This window comes from Hirundo rustica, chromosome 25 (genome assembly GCF_015227805.2).
Source record: "Hirundo rustica isolate bHirRus1 chromosome 25, bHirRus1.pri.v3, whole genome shotgun sequence".
Classification (NCBI taxonomy): domain Eukaryota; kingdom Metazoa; phylum Chordata; class Aves; order Passeriformes; family Hirundinidae; genus Hirundo; species Hirundo rustica.
The window spans coordinates 5,714,106-5,734,196 of NC_053474.1; the positions used below are offsets into that span (position 1 = coordinate 5,714,106).

Consider the following 20,091-nt stretch of genomic DNA (forward strand, 5'->3'; position numbering starts at 1 on the left):
TTGAGGATTTGCCCCAGGGTTGTGAGGACAGCCAGGGGCTGTTACAGCAGGAGCCAGGAGCCTGGAGTCCTGGGAAAGTGGGGATTGGGTTGGTTGGGTCAAAACAAGCAGGATGCTGGCTGGAAATGTGCTCCTGAATAGAGTTTAGGCTTGGATTTTCCACTGGGAGTTGGGGAAGGCCGAAACATCTCTGGGAGCTCAGCTGATGGCGCTGACATTTCCTTGACCAATTGTCCCAATTTTATCGGAACCTTCACATGGCAGATTAAACTTTGCACCTCCAGATGATTTTTCTGCAGTTAATTGCACTCCAAGCCCTGTTTCCCTGCAGGGTTTACTCACCAGTTATTAAAAATGTGTGACTGTTGATTTAAACTTCAGTGCTTGGATTTGCTGCTGTTGTTAAATCAAAGCAACCAAGCAGCACTTCGTGCTTCAGACAGAAAACGGAGCAGCAATAACAAAATGTGTCATGTTCTCACCCACAGATCTGCTAATCCATTAGAAATGAGAAAGATTCTTTGTTGTCACTTCTCCTAAGCGCTGTTAAAGCTTTTAAACAAATCCAAACAGTTGAGAAAAATCCTTTGCTGGGCATTTTTAACTTCTGTGGCCTACAGCATTTCTTAAATAGCTCAAAATTCGTGCTGGCAAACGAGGTGCTGGAATTATTCGGGAAGAATAACCAAGCTTCCAGCAAAGCTCGGTTGTTCCAGGGGATTTTTTTTATGAATCGAGAGGTTTTCCCGTTTATTTTACATGGATGCTCGGGATGGGACGTGCCTGGGATCCCGGCGGGTGTTTCCAGTTGAGCTGGTGCTGCCTGGAGCTGGCATTCCCTGCAGGAATCCCGGCAGCTCTCGGCGATCCCGAGGGCTAACGGGATGTTGCTGCCTGTTTTTGTCCTTTGTCGCCAGGTGTTTGCTCTGTCCACGCACCCGTACGGCTGCCGGGTGATCCAGAGGATCCTGGAGCACTGCCTGCCCGAGCAGACCCTGCCCATCCTGGAGGAGCTGCACCAGCACACGGAGCAGCTGGTGCAGGTCAGTGTGCAGGGGGCTGGAACGTCCCCAGGTCACTGCTGAGTGCTGGGACAGCTCTGCAGAGCCCCTCTGGGAACGTTCCCACCTGGAAAAGGGAGTGGGCACGGCAGGCAGGGATTTCATCGTGTCCCAGGGGGTGCCAGGGGTGTTGTCACCTCCCTTTCTGAGGCCCCATGTCCTGGTGCTTCGCTCAAGTGCAGCCAGGAGCTGGTTACTCCAAGGAAAAGGAGGTGCCAAGTCATTGGAATGCTTTAAAGGAGTTGGTTCCTGGCTGCCCTCCCTCCTCCCTGCAGTCCTTGGGAGAGCCTGGTGTGCCAGGGTGTTACACGGATTCTGCTCTGGGGGCCCGTGGGTGAACCCAGTCCTGGTCCAGCTCCCAAATTCCCACTCAGGTCCCAAGGCACAGACTGGGGTGAAATCTGAGCTGGTCCAGTTCCCAAATCCTGTGTGCTCAGCGCTGGGAAGTGGGAAGAGGTTGGGCATGGGCATCAGGCCATGCCTCTGGTACCCTGAATGGAAAATAAATATCCTGTGCTCTGAAAATTCCCAAATTCAGAGCGGTGTCCTGCAGCCAGACCTCTGGTACACCCCTCCAGGACATGGGATGTGGTAGGTTTGAACCTGGAGAGAGCGAGAAAAAACTGGGAATAAGCAGAATATCGACATTTCCCGTGCAAGGACATAATTTTGAGTTCTACAAATAATAAAATTTCTACAAAAATGCATCATTTTACCAGCTGGTACCACCCTAGGATGCACATTTCTGGAGCAATAGAAAGCACTTGGATTTGTACAGTAAATACTAGAATTAATCTTTGGTGGAACTTTTAACTCTGAATGCACTTTGGGAATCAGTTTGCTGGGAATGCTTCTAGTGCAGTTCTGCAGCGTTTGTGACCCCTGCTGCTGTGTCCCAACCAGGACCAGTATGGGAATTACGTTATCCAGCACGTCCTGGAGCACGGCCGGCCCGAGGACAAGAGCAAGATCGTAGCAGAGATCAGAGGCAACGTCCTTGTGTTGAGTCAACATAAATTTGCCAGGTAGGAATTCCTTCCTTCAGTTCTCCCTCTGGGAGCGTGGAAGAGCTGCAGAAGGTTTAGGGGTGGGTGTAGGGGAGGTGAAAATGGCTTTTGCGTCATTAGAGGTGTGATTTATAACGGTTATTAACTGGGGTGTGTCAGCCAGTCTGCCATGGAGGAGGATGGAGACGTGGAAGAGTAGCTCTGATCCAAGCTCCTGAATCAAACCAGGAATTCTTGTGTGGTTTATCTGATTTATTTCCGTGGGGTTTAAGTTGTCACTATCCCTTGGATAATGAGAACATTCCCTGCTCCGGGATGCTGTGTCCAGCCACGGGGGGGGATTTGGGAAATCAGTGCAGCAGCAAATCCATCCCGCTTTGCCCAGAGGAATTCCCACTCACAGCATCATTCCCAGCTTTTTGCTGTGTCCCTTTTGAGTCCCACCCAAGGAACAAGGGGAGCTGCAGCGTTCCCAGATGCTGCAGAGCCACAGGGGGGTGCAGCAGAATCCAGGTGTTGGTGGATGTCAGGACAAGGCAGTGCTTCCCACGTGTGTGAATCCCTGCTGGATTGCACATGGAACATGAAGGCTCAGATCTCTGAAGGCTGAAATTCCCCCTTCCTCTGATGAGAACACTCATGGACACGAGGGAAGTGGAACATTAATGAGAATTAGGACAGCGTGGTCTTCACGTTGTTATTTCAGTTATTTTTCCTCCCTGCTTTGCCAGGCTCTTTTTTCCCCAAACTTCTTTCCAGCTGGAGCTTTAATTAGTGGAGCTGAGCAAACCCTCCGGGTGATGCTGTGAGTCAGGCAGGGCTGTGGGATGAGCCCAGCACAGCTCTCGGTCCCCGTTCGTGTACCCTACTTCTGGATCTCCAGAGAGCTCAGGCTGCTCATTAATATATTCAGGAATTTTGGAAATCCTCTGCTTGGCTGGGATTTGTCATTCCTGAACGAGCGTTTCCATGTCATTCTAACCTTGGATATCCATTCCCACCGTGTTCCAGTGTGGAGAAAATCAAACCAGCAGCTTGGTTTCTCTGTTGTGAGAGTGGACACTGACCTCATAGAGCATCACAGTTCCCAAATTCCCACTCAGATCCCAAGGCACTAACTGGGGTGAAATACCAGCTGCTCCATATTCCAAATTCCCACTGAGATCCCAGATCCTGTTGGACATTGCTGAGCTCTGCCAGCACAAATCCTCTGCCCTTGGAGCAGCACATGAGATCTTCTCAGGGTTGGGTGGAAAGCTCCGAGGAGACATTCCGTGCTCAGTTCCTTCTGTGTTCCCAGTTCCTGCTCCATTCCCATTCCCTGCCCCATTCCCAGTTCCCTGCTGCATTCCCAGTTCCCTGCTGCATTCCCAGTTCCCATTCCCATTCCCCGCTCTGTTCCCATTCCCCGTGCCATTCCTATTCCCAGTTCCCAGCTCCATTCCCATTCCCTGCTCCATTCCCATTCCCTGCCCCATTCCCAGTTCCCTGCTGCATTCCCAGTTCCCATTCCCAGCTCCGTTCCTATTCCCCGCTCCATTCCTATTCCCAGTTCCCAGCTCCATTCCCAGTTCCCTGCTCCATTCCCATTCCCTGCTCCATTCCCAGCTCCGTTCCCATTCCCCGCTCCTATTCCCATTCCTGTTCCCAGTTCCCATTCCCAGTTTCCAGCTCCATTCCCAGTTCCCAGCTCCATTCCCAGTTCCCAGCTCCATTCCCAGTTCCCAGCTCCATTCCCAGTTCCCTGCCCCATTCCCAGTTCCCTGCTGCATTCCCAGTTCCCATTCCCATTCCCCGCTCTGTTCCCATTCCCTGCTCCATTCCTATTCCCAGTTCCCAGCTCCGTTCCCAGTTCCCAGCTCCATTCCCAGTTCCCAGCTCCATTCCCAGTTCCCAGCTCCATTCCCAGTTCCCAGCTCCATTCCCAGTTCCCAGCTCCCATTCCCAGTTCCCAGCTCCATTCCCAGTTCCCAGCTCCATTCCCAGTTCCCAGCTCCCATTCCCAGTTCCCAGCTCCCATTCCCAGTTCCCAGCTCCATTCCCAGTTCCCAGCTCCCATTCCCAGTTCCCAGCTCCATTCCCAGTTCCCAGCTCCATTCCCAGTTCCCAGCTCCATTCCCAGTTCCCAGCTCCATTCCCAGTTCCCAGCTCCCATTCCCAGTTCCCAGCTCCCATTCCCAGTTCCCAGCTCCATTCCCAGTTCCCAGCTCCGTTCCCAGTTCCCAGCTCCATTCCCAGTTCCCTGCTCCGTTCCCAGCTCCATTCCCAGTTCCCAGCTCCATTCCCAGTTCCCAGTTCCATTCCCATTCCCTGCTGATGGCCCCTCTTGCCCTTGCAGCAGTGTGGTGAAGTGTGTAACGCACACGTTGCACGTGGAGATGCCGTGTGTACTCAGGAATTTCGGGAATCCTCTGCTTGGCTGAGAATTTTCATTCCTGAATGAGCATTTCCTTGTTGTTTTAACTTGGAATCTGCATTCCCATCGTGTTCCAGTGTGGAAAAAACCAAACCAAACAATGCATCTCCTTGGCTTCTCTGTTGTGAAGGTGGACACTGACTCATAAAGCACCACTGCAGAGCTGCACAAATTGGGGTGAAATAGGAACTGGTCCAGTCCCCAAATTCCCACTGAGATCCCAAGGCATAAATTGGAGTGAAATATGAGCTGCTCCAAACCCCAAATTCCCTGGAATCCCGAGTGCTGTGTGACATTGCTGAGCTCTACCAGCGCCTCTGTCCTCAGTGTCCTGTGCTTGTAGCAGTGTAGGAGGCGTCCTTGGGCTTGGAGCAAAAGCTCTGAGGAGACATTCCCTGGCCTGTTCCCTGCTCCATTTCCATTCCCTGCTCCATTCCCATTCCCTGCTCCATTCCCAGCTCCCTTTCCCAGCTCCAGTCCCATTCCCAATTCCCATTCCCTGACCTGTTCCCATTCCCTGCTCCATTCCCATTCCCTGCTCCATTCCCAGTTCCCTTTCCCAGCTCCAGTCCCATTCCCAATTCCCATTCCCTGACCTGTTCCCATTCCCTGCTCCATTCCCATTCCCTGCTCCATTCCCATTCTCTGCTCCATTCCCAGTTCCCATTCCCAGCTCCATTCCCAGTTCCCAGCTCCGTTCCCATTCCCAGCTCTGTTCCCATTCCCTGCTCCATTCCCAGTTCCCAGCTCCCATTCCCCACCCCCTTCCTATTCCCTGTTCCCATTCCCCACCCCCTTCCCATTCCCTGTTCCCATTCCCTGTTCCCATTCCCCACCCCATTCCCATTCCCCACCCCGTTCTCATTCCCCATTCCCATTCCCTGCCCCATTCCTGTTGCCATTCCCATTCCCCATTCCCCTTTCCCATTCCCCATCCACATTTCCATTCCCTGCCCCGCTCCTGTTCCCATTCCCCATTCCCAGTTCCCATTCCCCATTCCCCATCCCCATTCCCTGCCCCATTCCCAGTTCCCATTCCCCATTCCCATTCCCCTCCCCATTCCCAGTTCCCATTCCCATCCCCATTTCTATTCCCTGCCCCGTTCCCCATTCCCAGTTCCCATTCCCAGTTCCCATTCCCCATTCCCATTCCCTGCCCCATTCCCCATTCCCAGTTCCCATTCCCATCCCCATTTCTATTCCCTGCCCCGTTCCCCATTCCCAGTTCCGATTCCCCATTCCCGTCCCCATTCCCATCCTCGTTCCCCGCCCCATTCCCCGCCCCATTCCTGTTCCCATTCCCAGTTCCCATTCCCCTTTCCCAATCCCAGTTCCCATCCCTGTTCCCATTCCCTGTTCCCCTTTCCCATTCACGTTCCCCCTTTCCCATTCCTGTTCCCATTCCCTGTTCCCCTTTCCCATTCCCCGTTCCCGGTTCCCATTCCCCTTTCCCATTCCCCATTCCCATCCCCATTCCCATCCCCATTCCCATTCCCAGTTCCCATTCCCCATTCCCATTACTGCCCCATTCCCCGTTCCCATTCCCCGTTCCCTGTTCCCATCCGTCCCGTTCCCATTCCCCATTCCCATTCCCCAGTTTCCCGTTCCCATTCCCCGTTCCCAGTTCCCATCCCGTTCCCATTCCCTGTTCCCCTTTCCCATTCCCCGTTCCCCTTTCCCATTCCCTGTTCCCATTCCCTGTTCCCCTTCCCATTCCCTTCCGGTTCCCATTCCCCTTTCCCATTTTCCCATTCCCATCCCCATTCCCATTCCCATCCCCATTCCCCATTCCCATTCCCTGCCCATTCCCAGTTCCCATTTCCCCCGTTCCCTGTTCCCATTCCCCGTTCCCCGTTCCCATCCCTGTTCCCATTCCCTGTTCCCCTTTCCCATTCCCCCGTTTCCCATCCCCGTTCCCCCGTTCCCATTCCCATTCCCAGTTTCCCATCCACGTTCCCCTTTTCCCAATCCCCGTTCCCTGTTCCCATCCCCGTTCCCCTTTCCCATTCCCATTCCCCGTTCCCCTTTCCCATTCCCCGTTCCCGTTCCCATCCCCGTTCCCATTCCCGTTCCCCTTTCCCATCCCCGTTCCCCATTCCCATTCCCTGTTCCCATCCCCGTTCCATCCCCGTTCCCTGTTCCCATCCCCGTTCCCCTTTCCCATCCCCGTTCCCTGTTCCCATCCCCATTCCCCTTTCCCATCCCTGTTCCCCTTTCCCATTCCCCGTTCCCATCCCCGTTCCCCATTCCCCGTTCCCATCCCCGTTCCCATTCCCCGTTCCCATCCCCGTTCCCCATTCCCATTCCCCGTTCCCATCCCCGTTCCCCGTTCCCATTCCCAGTTTCCCATTCCCCGTTCCCATCCCGTTCCCGCTCCCCGCTGACGGCTGCTCGTGCCCCCGCAGCAATGTGGTGGAGAAGTGTGTGACGCACGCGTCGCGCACGGAGCGCGCCATGCTCATCGACGAGGTGTGCACCATGAACGACGGCCCCCACAGTGCCTTATACACCATGATGAAGGATCAGTACGCCAACTACGTGGTGCAGAAGATGATCGACGTGGCCGAGCCGGCGCAGAGGAAGATCGTCATGCACAAGGTGAGCGCCGGGGCCGGGGCGGGCTGAGGGCTCAGCGATGGCACAGAGGGGTTGGAGCGTTCGTGGCTGAAGGGTGGAAATTATGGAGTGATTTGGGTTGGAAAGGAACTCACAGCTCGTCCTGTTCTACCCCAGGGACACCTCCCACGGTGCCAGTGTCCAGCCTGGCCTTGGGCACTGCCAGGGATTTCCATCCCTGCTCTGGGAATTCCATCCCAGCCCCTGCCCACCCTCCCAGGGAACAATTCCTGATTCCCAATCTCCCATGCAGCGCTGCCCTCTGGCACTGGGAGCCATTCCCTGTGTCCTGTCCCTCCAGGCCTTGTCCCCAGTCCCTCTGCAGCTCTCCTGGAGCCCCTTTGGGCCCTGCCAGGGGCTCGGAGCTCTCCCTGGAGCCTTCTCCTCTCCAGGGGAGCACCCCCAGCTCTCCCAGCCTGGCTCCAGAGGGGCTCCAGCCCTGCAGCAGCTCCAGAGCCTCCTCTGCACTTTCTCCAGCAGCTCCAGGTGCTGCTGATGTTGGGGCCCAGGGAACAATTCCTTCCCAATCTCCCACCTGTCTCTGTCCCTGTCTCTGTCCGAGTGAAGCCGTTCCCCCTTGTCCTGTCACTGCATTCCCATGTCCCAAATCCCTGTGCAGCTTGCAGGGGCGGTGCAGAGCTGCCCTGGCACTCAGCTCAGCAGGCTGCTGGCAGCAGTGCCTGCGTCCCAGTGACCCAGTTCTGCGCGGAGCGGGCGCCGCTCTCCTGCCAGCGCTGCGCCAGGCCCTGCGGCTGCGGGGCTGGGGACACCCAGGCCTCAGGCTGTGCCCTGGCTGTGTCACCGTCGCTGTCCCCGTGTCCCTCTGGCTCTGTGGGCAGGGTCCCTGTGGGTTGTGCCCCTCTCTGTGTCCCTGTGTGTCCCCCTGGCTGTATCCTCCTGCCTGTGTCCCTGTGGCAGTGTTCCTGTGTGTCCCTGTGGCTGTGTCCCCGTGGCTGTGTCCCTGTGGCAGTGTCCCCATGGCAGTGTCCCCGTGGCAGTGTCCCTCTGTGTCCCTGTGGCAGTGTCCCTGTGGCAGTGTCCCTCTGTGTCCCTGTGGCAGTGTCCCCATGGCTGTGTCCCTGTGTCAGTGTCCCTCTGTGTCCCTGTGGCAGTGTCCCTCTGTGTCCCTGTGGCAGTGTCCCTCTGTGTCCCTGTGGTAGTGTCCCTCTGTGTCCCTGTGGGCTCAGTCTCTCTTGCTCCATCCCTGTGGGCTGTGTCTCCCTGCCCGTGTCCCTCTGAATCCCTGTGACTCTGGCCCTCTGTTCCCCTCCCTGTCCCTGTGTCCCTGTCCCCCTCAGTGTCCCTGTGCCTGTGTCCCTGTCCCCCTCAGTGTCCCTGTCCCTCTGTCCCTGTCCCTGTGTCCCTGTCCCTGTGTCTGTGTCCGTGTCCCCCAGTGTGTCCCTCAGTGTCCCTGTGTCTGTGTCTGTGTCCCTCTCCCCCTCAGTGTCCCTGTGTCTGTGTCCCTGTCCCTGTCCCCCTCAGTGTCCCTGTGTCTGTGTCCCTGTCCCTCTGTCCCTGTCCCCCTCAGTGTCCCTGTGTCCCTGTCCCTGTCCCCCTCAGTGTCCCTGTCCCTGTGTCCCTGTCCCTGTGGCTGCCAGCCCCTCCTGTCCCTCCGTGTCCCTCCCAAGGTCCCTGGCCTTGCCTGCTGCCACCTCCGAGCCCGCAGCCATTGATCAGATCCCGTGTTTCTCACTTTGAAATGAGTCTGGATGTGACACTTCCCAGAATCCCGGGATCCCTGAGGCCCTCCAAGGCCACCGAGTCCAGCCTGTGCCCATCCCCACCTTGTCCCCAGAGCCCTGAGTGCCACCTCCAGGGATTCCTTGGGCACCTCCAGGGATGGGCACTCCAAACCTCCCTGGGCAGTGCCAAGGCCTGTGAACGCTCTTTACATGAAAAACCCTCCTCCTGCTATTCTGAGCTTCCATGGTTTAGCATTACCCTGCGGTGTTTGGATGCACAGCCATCCCAGGAGTTCACATTTATCCAAAATTAAGATGTTTGGAATGAAATCTGCCTTGCTGCCATCCTCAGGGCCCTGTGCCTGCTGCTCCAAGGGCAGGGAGCTCTGGAAACAGGAATATCTTCATTTTCCTGCTTTCAGAGGTCACATTTGCAGGTCTTTAGAATGGCAGTGGGTGGAGAATAAACGGGGGGTGGGACTGAGGGGGTTTTAATTTTCCTCAAGGACATTTTTTGGGGTTACTTGATGAAAAATCCCAGGTACAGCCAGAAAAACGAAATCCTGGCTGACCCAGGCATGGAAAAGCTGAGATTTATTTATTTGGAATAATGTCAGGTATTCAAATGCTAATAAAGCATTTTTTATTATTACATTTAAGCATCCTTGACTAAACCAGACTGATTTTCCTGTAAGAAATGGGAATTTGTGTGAGGGAGCTGCTCTGACCTCCACGTGCGTGGAATCAGCACAAACAGCTGGAATAATCCTCAGGGCTGTTAATTCTTAGGTTTAGGAGCCTCTCAGAGTCATCCTCTTAACCCCAAACCTGATTCAGTCCACAAGAAATGCTAAAGAGAATTAAATAAACATATCTGGCAAGGGATACACCAAATTTATCCATTATTTGATAATCCATAACAGAGAGTTGTGTATTAAAAAAAAAACCCAACAAATTATTGTTCCTGACATTCCTTACTTTCTTTTTTTTTTTTTCCCCGTGGAGCAAAGCCTTTGGAATAAAATGCAAATTAGATTATCAGTGGGGCTGTCAAAAATAGCTCAGGGTTGACAGCTAAATGGGCCTGAGTGAATGTGATTTCAGCTGTGATCCCAGGCTGCAGGAAAGCCTGGAGAGACGGAGCCGGGGCTGCGGGAATGGCTGGGGACTGTGGCAAACAGCAGGTCGGGACGGGGTCAAAAATGGGATTTCATTTAAGTTTTTATTTTAAAATACTGAATTGAGAAGTGATTTTAACAGCTCTGTCAGTAAAGGGGAAAAGTGAAAGGGGTGAAGGAGGACGGAGGAGGAACGGTTGGAAGTGGAGCTTGACTGGGCACAGGAATTCCTGCTGGGAATGGGGAGCCAGGCTTGGGTTTGTGCTTTTGGAATGTGGGTGCTTGGGGTGGAACAGGGATTGAGGGACGGGGGGCTGAGCTGCTGAGCCAGGAGCACTTTGGGAGAGGAGAAAACGGGGAAATCCTGGAATGGTTTGGGACGGAAAGCCCTGAAATCCCACCCAGTGCCACCCCTGCCCTGGCAGGGACAGCTCCCATTGTCCCAGTGTCCAGCCTGGCCTTGGGCACTGCCAGGGATTTCCATCCCTGCTCTGGCAATTCCATCCCAGCCCCTGCCCACCCTCCCAGGGAACAACTCCTGATTCCCAATCTCCCATCCAGCCCTTCCCAGGGTGTGAGAATCCATTTCAATCAAAAACCCCCAGTGCCTTGTACAAAATCCCGCTGGGAATCGGGGAGCACGGCCACAATTCCCAGCCAGGAGCGCTGGGACCTCCGGGGGAGCTCGGGGGGGATGGGTGGAACCACTGCCACCTTCCGAAATCCCGACTTTTCCCGATTTTTCCCGATTTTTCCTGACTTTTCCCGATTTTTCCTGACTTTTCCTGCTCTCCCCCGGCAGATCCGGCCCCACATCGCCACGCTGCGCAAGTACACCTACGGGAAGCACATCCTGGCCAAGCTGGAGAAGTACTACATGAAAAACGGGGTGGATTTGGGGCCCATCTGCGGCCCCCCCAACGGCATCATCTGAGCAGGGCCCGCCCCAGAGCCACTCCGGGATCCCAGGAATCCACCCCAGGAATCCACCCCAGGAATCCACCCCAGGAATCCATCCCAAGAATCCATCCCAAGAATCCACCCCAGGAATCCACCCCAAGAATCCATCCCAAGGAATCCACCCCAGGAATCCACCCCAAGAATCCATCCCAAGGAATCCACCCCAAGGAATCCATCCCAAGAATCCACCCCAAGAATCCACCCCAAGAATCCATCCCAAGGAATCCACCCCAGGAATCCACCCCAAGGAATCCATCCCAGGAATCCACCCCAAGGAATCCACCCCAGGAATCCACCCCAAGGAATCCACCCCAAGGAATCCACCCCAAGGAATCCACCCCAGGAATCCACCCCAAGAATCCATCCCAAGAATCCACCCCAAGAATCCACCCCAAGAATCCATCCCAAGAATCCATCCCAAGAATCCATCCCAAGAATCCATCCCAGGAATCCACCCCAGGAATCCATCCCAAGAATCCACCCCAAGAATCCACCCCAAGAATCCATCCCAAGAATCCATCCCAGGAATCCACCCCAAGAATCCATCCCACAATCCATCCCACAATCCCCCCCCAAATCCCACAATCCACCCCAAAATCCCATCCCAAAATCCATCCCGCAACGGTTGCTTAAAAAAAAAAATATATATATATAATACACATGCAAACGAACGAAACCCACCAAAAAAAACCCACAAAAAACAACCAACAGAGAAAAGCAGAAAAAAGAAAAAAAAAAAAAAGCAAGAAAAAAAAAAAAAAAGAGAAGCCTTTGTAAATTTCTTTAATTTTATTACGCATAACAAGTACTAATTATTTTTTTTAATTAACGGATTGCCCTGCTGTTTTACTGGTGTATAGAATTCTTGTACATAGGTCTCAGATGTACATGGAAGGCCACATTTTTGTTCACTGTTGTATCTATATTCCAAATGTGGAGACTTTCAGGGTGGTCGGTTTGAAGACAACAAACAAACAAAACAGGGAAAAAAACCAGAACAAACCCGTTTTTAATTCATAGGTTTTTTTTGCAAATACCTTTTTGGTTTTTGGGTTGTTTTTTTTTTTAACCTCCTTTTAGCCCAAAAATCAGCGAGAAGCTGGGGTTTTAGTTCAGTGACACCACTGGTAAAAAATACTGAAAAGAGAAAAAATTCAGCTTGCTAAAGTTCGGTTTTAAGCAAAGACACCAAAAATTCCGTTTTTGGGGACTTTTTAATGGCTTTATTTCTATTTTATTTGTGACTCTTGACGTGCTGAAGGAGGGGAGCTTAGCTGGCGTTTTTGACAAAACACCCAGAGGCGATTTTAAAGTGGAGGATTTTTGGGATTTTTTTTTTTTTAATGCCCACTCCTCTTTTCACCTGGAGAGACAAAATTTGATTATTTAGCATGAGGAAAAACAACGACGACAAAAAAAAAAATCCAACTCGGCTTTGGTCTTGCTTCTATAAATATATAGTGTATACTTGGTGTAGACTTTACATATATAAAAATTTGTAGTATTTTCTTGTTTTGATGTCTGATCTGTATCTATAATGTACCCTAGTAGTGGAACATACTTCTGACTGTACAATTGTACATTTGTAAACCTCTGTAATGTAAATGTGGAGAAGTTTGAATCGACATAAAAACCCGTTTTTTGGTAAGAAAACAGGAAAAAAAAAAGAATTTAGCAAAACCTGTGCATTTCAGTGTATATTCACACCTTTTATGGTCGTAGCATATAGTGTTGTATATTGTAAATTGTAATTTCAACCAGAAGTAAATTTTTTCTTTTGAAGGAAATGTTCTCTTTATACAGCCTAGTTAATGTTTAAAAACAACAACAAAAAAAAAAAACAAAAAAAAAAAAGGAAGAAAAATAAACTGCTTGGTTTTATTTGTCACCTAGTTGGACGGTAGAGATCCTTTCTAAATGTTCTACAGACCTGATTCAGTTCCAGATAGTGTTTTTTTGAATCTTACAAAGTAATGTTTTGCTTCTTTTGTGACAGTAAGAAACAAAAAAGTGCAAAAGTACAGCCCCCCCCCTAGTTTTCCTTACAATCAGAGCCCCCTTTTCACCTTGTAAAGTGTGAATCACCTCCCCCTTTTTTGTACAGAAGATGAACTGTATTTTGCATTTTGTCTACTTGTAAGTGAATGTAACATACTGTCAATTTTCCTCGTTTGAATATAGAATTGTAACACTACACGGTGTACATTTACAGAGCCTTGTGTATATTTCCAATGAACTTTTTTGCAAGCACACTTGTAACCATATGTGTATAATTAACAAACCTGTGTATGCTTCTGCCTGGGCGACTATTTTTTGTAACTCTTGTGTAGATTGTCTCTAAACAACGTGTGATCTTTATTTTGAAAAATACAGAACTTTGGAATCTGGCTCCGGGTTTCGTGGAATCACTGGTTGGAGTTTGGAGCCTCAGGCCCGGGGCAGGACACAGGGAAGGGTTTGGAGCTTTTCATGGAATAATTGGAGTTTTGGAGCTCTTGGAAGGGTTTGGGGCTCTGCTTTTCATGGAATAATTGGAGTTTTGGAGCTTCAATCCAGACACGGGAAGGGTTTGGGGCTCTGCTTTTCATGGAATTCTAGTTGGAGTTTGGAGCTTCAATCCAGACACAGGACACAGGGAAGGGTTTGGGGCTCTGCTTTTCATGGAATAATTGGAGTTTGGAGCTCTTGGAAGGGTTTGGGGCTCTGCTTTTCATGGAATAATTCTAGTTGGAGTTTGGAGCTTCAATCCAGACACAGGACACAGGGAAAGGTTTGGGGCTCTGCTTTTCATGGAATAATTGGAGTTTGGAGTTTCGGTCCAGGGGCAGGAGCAGGACACAGGGAAGGGCTGGAGCTGTGCTGGAGGGTTGGGATGGAGAGCAGAGCAAAGGGGCTCTAACGTTTGTTCCTGCTCTGGTTTTGAGTCTGACGATTTTGGCAGGGAGGAAACACCCGGAGATGATTTCGGTGTGGAGGATTGGGGCCCATCCTGAACGGGCTCCCTGGGGCACAGGGATGGGGGAACCTCCTGAGACCCCACCCGCAGAGCTGCCCCAGCCCTGGAGCCCCCAAAACCCAGGATTTGGAGCTGCTGGAGAGAGCCCAGAGGAATCCACGGAGCTGCTCCAGGGCTGGAGCCCCTCTGGAGCCAGGCTGGGAGAGCTGGGGGTGCTCCCCTGGAGAGGAGAAGGCTCCAGGGAGAGCTCCGAGCCCCTGGCAGGGCCTAAAGGGGCTCCAGGAGAGCTGCAGAGGGACTGGGGACAAGGCCTGGAGGGACAGGACACAGGGAATGGCTCCCAGTGCCAGAGGGCAGCGCTGCATGGGAGATTGGGCAGGAATTCTCTCCCTGGCCCTTCCCCCCGTGGTTTCTTTTTGTCCTCCCACCTCTCCAGGCTGCCCCACGGAGCTGGTGGTTCTGCCCCCACTCACCCCCTGCTGCCCCCGTGATTTCCTGGTCTCTTTTATTCCCTCCAATTCCCTATTTTGGGAAGCTCCAGCTGCCCGTTTTTCCCCGTGTGAAATCGGCCTCTCCTTCCCAGCAGTTTCCCCCATTTGCAGCATCTGGGACTTTCCCCATCCCTTTGCTGCATTTCAAAACCCTTTTCCAGATGGACATCTGGGGAATGCCGAGGAAACGGGAACTCGCGGTGGCAGAGCCACGTGTGGCCAAGTGACGGAGGGAAGAAAATGCCCATTTCACAGGAAATTACTTCATTTGGTTCAACACGTGGAAGGGGAGGGATTTGAAACCCAGACTCTTCTCATGTCCCATTTCCACCCCTCAGCAGGGTCAGCACCTTGGGACCCTGAACTGGGAATGAACTGAGACCCCACACTGGGATTGAGCTGAAACCCTGTGCTGGGAATGATCTGGGACCCTAAACTGGGAATGATCTGGGATCCTGAACAGGGAATGATCTGGGACCCTAAACTGGGAATGATCTGGGATCCTGAACTGGGAATGATCTGGGACCCTAAACTGGGAATGGTCTGGGACCCTAAACTGGGAGTGATCTGGGACCCTAAACTGGGAATGATCTGGGACCCCACACTGGGAATGATCTGGGATCCTGAACAGGGAATGATCTGGGATCCTAAACTGGGAATGATCTGGGACCCTAAACTGGGAATGAACTGGGACCCTGAACTGGGATTGATCTGGGACCCTAAACTGGGAATGATCTGGGACCCTGAACAGGGAATGATCTGGGACCCTAAACTGGGATTGATCTGGGATCCTAAACTGGGATTGATCTGAAACCCTGTGCTGGGAATGATCTGGGACCCTAAACTGGGATTGATCTGGGACCCTGAACTGGGATTGATCTGGGACCCCACACTGGGAATGATCTGGGACCCTAAACTGGGAATGATCTGGGACCCTAAACTGGGAATGATCTGGGACCCTAAACTGGGAATGATCTGGGATCCTAAACTGGGAATGATCTGGGACCCTAAACTGGGAATGATCTGGGACCCTAAACTGGGAATGGTCTGGGACCCTGAACTGGGATTGATCTGGGACCCCACACTGGGATTGATCTGGAACCCTGCTCTGGAACTGATCTTTTCCTGCCCCATTGATATTAAATTCAGCCGATTTGGGGTTTCACCCCGTTTCTGCCCAGCTTTGAATCCACTCTGTGCCCCAGCATCGCCCCGAGCCGCCAGGGGCACGGGCACTCATCCTTTGGGGTTTGGGGGCTCTTCGGGTGTCTCTGAGCTCTTCACCGCCTCATTTCTCTGGTGGTGCCTGTGGAGCTCAGCCAGGTGCAGGTTTGGGGACAAACACGGTGAAAACAAGAGATATAAATCTATTTTTGAATGTTTAATTCAGCACTGAGCGTTCAGTTCAGGCTGGAGAGGGAGGGCAGCGTGCCCGGGCTCTGTGTTTGTTCCTCCAGGCTCCTGCGGGTCCGGGCTCAGCCCCGGGCACCCCGAGGTGTCACGCAGAGCTCCCGGCCGTGCCCGGTGACAGGGGTGACACGGCCCGGGCAGGACACGGGCGCTCCGCGCTGGCCCCGCTCCGGTCCCGGCTGGGCACGGCCGCTGGCTGCTGCCGGAGGAGGGACGCGAAGGGAACGTCACCTCAGGCGGGACCCCCGCGACAGCCCTTGTCCCGTGGCACCGCCCGGGGCCCGAGGGACGCGAGGGGACACGAGGGGACCGGAGCGAGGACGGGGACCGGAGCGAGGGACGGGGACCCGGCGGCAGCGCCCCTCGCTCCCTGCAGGGACGGCGGCGGCCACGGCGGGGCGCTGCAGCTCCAGCAACGCGCCCGGGCCGGGCTGCGGGCGGGACCCGCGTGGGGACAAGAGCCCTGGGCGTGGGACAGCATCCCTGCGTGGGGACAAGAGCCCTGGGTGTGGGACAGCACCCCTGCGTGGGGACAAGAGCCCTGGGCGTGGGACAGCATCCCTGCGTGGGGACAAGAGCCCTGGGTGTGGGACAGCACCCCTGCGTGGGGACAAGAGCCTTGGGTGTGGGACAGCATCCCTGCGTGGGGACAAGAGCCCTGGGTGTGGGACAGCACCCCTATGTGGGGACAAGAGCCCTGGGTGTGGGACAGCATCCCTGCGTGGGGACAAGAGCCCTGGGTGTGGGACAGCATCCCCACGTGGGGACAAGAGCCCTGGGTGTGGGACAGCATCCCTGCACCGGGACCCCGCGTGGGGACAAGAGTGCTGGGTGGGGACAACAGCCGCGTGTGGGGACATCACCCCTGCATGGGGACAACACCCCTGTATGGGGGCAACATCCCTGTATGGGGAGAGCATCCCTGCACCGGGACCCTCAGTGTGGGGACACCCCCTGTATGGGGACATCCCCGGCACGGGGACACCCTGCATGGGGACAGCAGCCCCAGGCCTGGGGATCCCCCTCTGTCCCCGGGCACCCCTGCCCTGTGACACCTCCCTGCCCTGTGACACCTCCCGGGTGTCCCGGTGCCCCTGGGACTCCCCCACCCCAGCCCGGTACTGCCCCTGCCCCAGAGCCACCTCCTGTCCCCAGACCCCCCCCATGACCCCAGGGACGCCCCCAGGCCCCCTGCATGGGACCCCCGCTGCTCCGGGGTCTCGCCCCTGTCCCGGGGATCCCCCCTCTCTGCCCCCCCAGTATCCCAGGGATGCCCCCGGGTCCCCCTCTTGGCCCCCCGCCCCAGGGACTCCCCCAGCCCTGGGGACCCCCCCCTCACCTCTCCCTGGGTTTTGCCCCCCCACTTCTAACTCCTATAAATGCACTTGAAAAAATTAATTGGGATTCTGCTAATTGCAGGACAATTAAAACCGAGCGGAGTCACTCAGGTGGGGCCCCCCAGAGCCCCCCGTGCTATTTCCCACTCCCTCCCCAGGCGATTCCTGAGTTCCCAGTCCCAGGGGCAGTGGGGGATCCTCGGTGGGGGATTTGTGGGGAGCCGTGTCCCAGCTCCTCCAGGGTTCAGCTCCATTTCGGGCTGAATTTGGCTGCTTTCCCCTCCTTTGTCCCAGTAACCTCCCCTGCCTCCCGAGCCTCTTCCCGGGCTGTATTTTGAAGGTAAAGGAGGGGGTTGATGAGAACCCGAGTTTATTTTTAGGCCCTTCGCAGGAAGGGAGAATTCCACGTGTGTGGAAATGGCTCATTCCCATCCCATCCATCTGCTCCCAGCTCACCCACAGCCACACCGCCCCCAGGGCTCCTCGGGGTGACCAAACCCCCAAATTCAGGGCAGAGCCACTCCAGGAACGCCCGGCAGGTGTGTGGAGTCTCTGTCCCTCTGATCCCACTGTCAGAGCGGGGTTTTGAATGGGGAAACTGAGGCTGCTGAGGCTGTCAGCCAGAGAGTGATTCCCAGAGTGCCTGAAGGTTTTCCCCTCCCATCCATCCCTGGGCACCCCCACGTGTCCCAAACACCACCTGGGGCTCCCCCAGCTGCCCCCAGACCCTCCTCTCTCTGCCTGGATCTTCCCAGTCTGCCCCAGTTCCCCCCGTACATACCCCAGGCTGCTCCCAGTTTGCCCCGGTTCCCTCCTTTGCCCGTTCCAGTGCATCCCATCTACCCCAGATCCCTCCCCAGCTGTCCCTGACCGCCCCCAGTCTGCCCCAGGTCCCCCTTACACACCCCCCATGTTCCCTCCCGTCTGTCCCGGGCTCTCCCCATTTAACCCACGGTCCCCTTCACCTACCCCAGACCCCTCCAGTTCTCCCCTCTCCAACCCCAGCATCCCCCAGTCTGACCCAGACCCCCCCACGTCCCCATGGTCCCCCCTCATTTACCCCACGCCGCCCCCCAGCCCGCCCCGGACACCCCCCCCACGTGTCCCCCGTGCTCCTCCCCACCTACCCCAGGGTCCCCCAGAGCCCCTGCAGCTGTCTCCCAAGCTCCCCCCATCTGTCCCAGGTCCCCCCCAATCTGTCCCCCAAGCTCCCCCCACCCACCCCGGCCCCCTTTGGTCGCCCCCAGGCTCCTCCCCCGTTCCCCCCGCGCCGTCCCCGGGCCGTGGCCGTGCGGGGCCGGGGCGGGGCGGCGGCGGGGGCTCGGGGGGGGCGCGGCGGGGCCGGGAGGGCGGCGCGGCGGCGGCGGCGGCCCCGCACCCATCTCCCGCACCCAGCGCCCGCACCCAGCGCCCGCCTCCCGCGGGCGGCGGCAACAAAGGCCCTTCCCCGCCCCCGCCGCCGCCTCCCGCCGCCGGCAGCGTCCTTGCGGCAGGAAGATGCCCGGGGAGGTGCCGCCGCCGGCGCCCCGGGGGCTGCGGAGCCTCCCGCTGCTGCTGCTGCTGCTGCTGCTGGGCGCCCGCGCAGCGCTGGTGAGTGCGGGGGCAGCGGCGGGGGCGCGGCCCGGGGCCGAGCGGGGGACAGCGGAACCGCGGCGAGGGCGGCGGGGACCGGCACCGAGCGGGGCTGAGGGCAGCGATCGGCATCGGCACCGGGAGGGGGCGGCGGGGACCGGTGCGGGGCGGGGGTCAGCGGGGACCGGCACCGGGAGGGGTCAGCGGGCACCGGCACCGGCACGGGGAGGGGTCAGTGGGCACCGGTACCGGCACCGACACCGGGAGGGGTCAGCGGGGACCGGCACCGGCACCGGCAGCAGCGGCCCCGCGGATGAGCCGCCGCGGGCAGGGGGTGGGACCGGCCCCGGCACAGCGCGTGGATCGGTACCGCGGGGAGCGGGGCTGCGTGCGGTGGCACCGGCAGCGTTCACGGGCCGGCCCCGGGCAGCGGCACCGATCCGGAACCGGCCCCGGTACCGTGCGAGCCCCGGCAGCGGGCGGGGGGCGTGGGGCCGGCAGCGGCACCGGGGCGAACCGGCACCGTGCGGGGTCCGGCAGCGCGGGGGGGCGGCACCCCCGGACCCGCACCCCGCCGCGGGGTCCCCCAGCTCCCGAGGGTTCCGCTCCCCGCGGAGCCCCCCGAGCCCAGCAGGCGCTGCCCCCGGGGCTGTCCCCTCCCCTGCGACCCCCGGGCGGCGCCGGGCGGGGTGGCGGCCGTGGGGAGGGGGCTGCGGGCGGCCGCCGTTTGAAGGTCGTGGGGAAACACGCCTTGAAAAATCTCCCTGAGGGGCGGAGAGGGAGGAGCCCCCCGCTGCTGCTCGGGGGCAGCTGAAACTTGCCCCCCATCCTTCCCCTCTGCTTCCCCCTCCCCTCCCGCAGCCCCTGCCGGCGCGGGGGGCGGCAGATGCAGCCCGGGCTGCGCGGGCAGCGCCCGCTCTTCCCCTTCCGCGTGGCCGGAGGAGAAGGGGCTGGGGGTCCTCGTGGCACTTCCAAAACTGCTGCTCCCACCGCCGCCTCGGCCTGGGGGGATGTCCGTGGGATCCTGGGGTCCGTGGGAACCTCCCTGCCACGAGCCCGGCGCTGGAGTTTTGGGGCGCTCTCTGCTTTTTGGGGGATGCTCTCCGGGAAGGAGCCAGAGGATGCTTTCCCCCCCAGCCCGGGAGCAGCGGGAGAGGGTGCTGGGGAGGAAGGCTGCTCCTCCTCCTCCTCTCTTTAAGCGGGGAAGAAGCCCCAGGGCCTGGCTGCTGCACTGAATCGCCCAGAGCTCATCCCCTCCTCCCGGGGCTCGGGTTTGGGGTGCCCCGGGCCGCCTCCCCCACCTCTGCCCGAGGGGAGCTCTCCCGGCTCTCCCGGCAGCAGCTCTGCCCCTCTGCAATAGAGACACAACTTCGGAGTCTCTGAGGGGACGTGAGAGGCTCCCGCCGCTCCTCCTGCGGATCCGCACGGCCCTGGATCCCAGGGCGCGCTCCTCGGCACGGTTTTC

At 56.8% G+C, this 20,091-nt stretch overlaps 2 protein-coding genes across 9 annotated transcripts in view; both read left to right on the forward strand.

Moving 5' to 3' along the window:
* PUM1 (pumilio RNA binding family member 1) overlaps positions 1-13,247 on the forward strand; it is a 94,383-nt gene extending 81,136 nt beyond the window's left edge. For all 8 annotated transcript variants that reach the window (XM_040086024.2, XM_040086027.2, XM_040086031.2 and 5 more), the window contains 4 exons: positions 918-1,043; positions 1,965-2,086; positions 6,890-7,082; positions 10,703-13,247. In XM_040086024.2, coding sequence (XP_039941958.1) covers positions 918-1,043; positions 1,965-2,086; positions 6,890-7,082; positions 10,703-10,834 — 573 coding nt within the window. In that variant the 3' untranslated portion in view covers positions 10,835-13,247. The remainder of the gene's footprint in view (positions 1-917; positions 1,044-1,964; positions 2,087-6,889; positions 7,083-10,702) is intronic.
* A 5,291-nt stretch (positions 13,248-18,538) lies between these two features.
* SDC3 (syndecan 3) overlaps positions 18,539-20,091 on the forward strand; it is a 54,157-nt gene continuing 52,604 nt past the window's right edge. Inside the window, exon 1 of the mRNA XM_040086146.2 lies at positions 18,539-18,644. Coding sequence (XP_039942080.1) covers positions 18,552-18,644 — 93 coding nt within the window. The 5' untranslated portion in view covers positions 18,539-18,551. The remainder of the gene's footprint in view (positions 18,645-20,091) is intronic.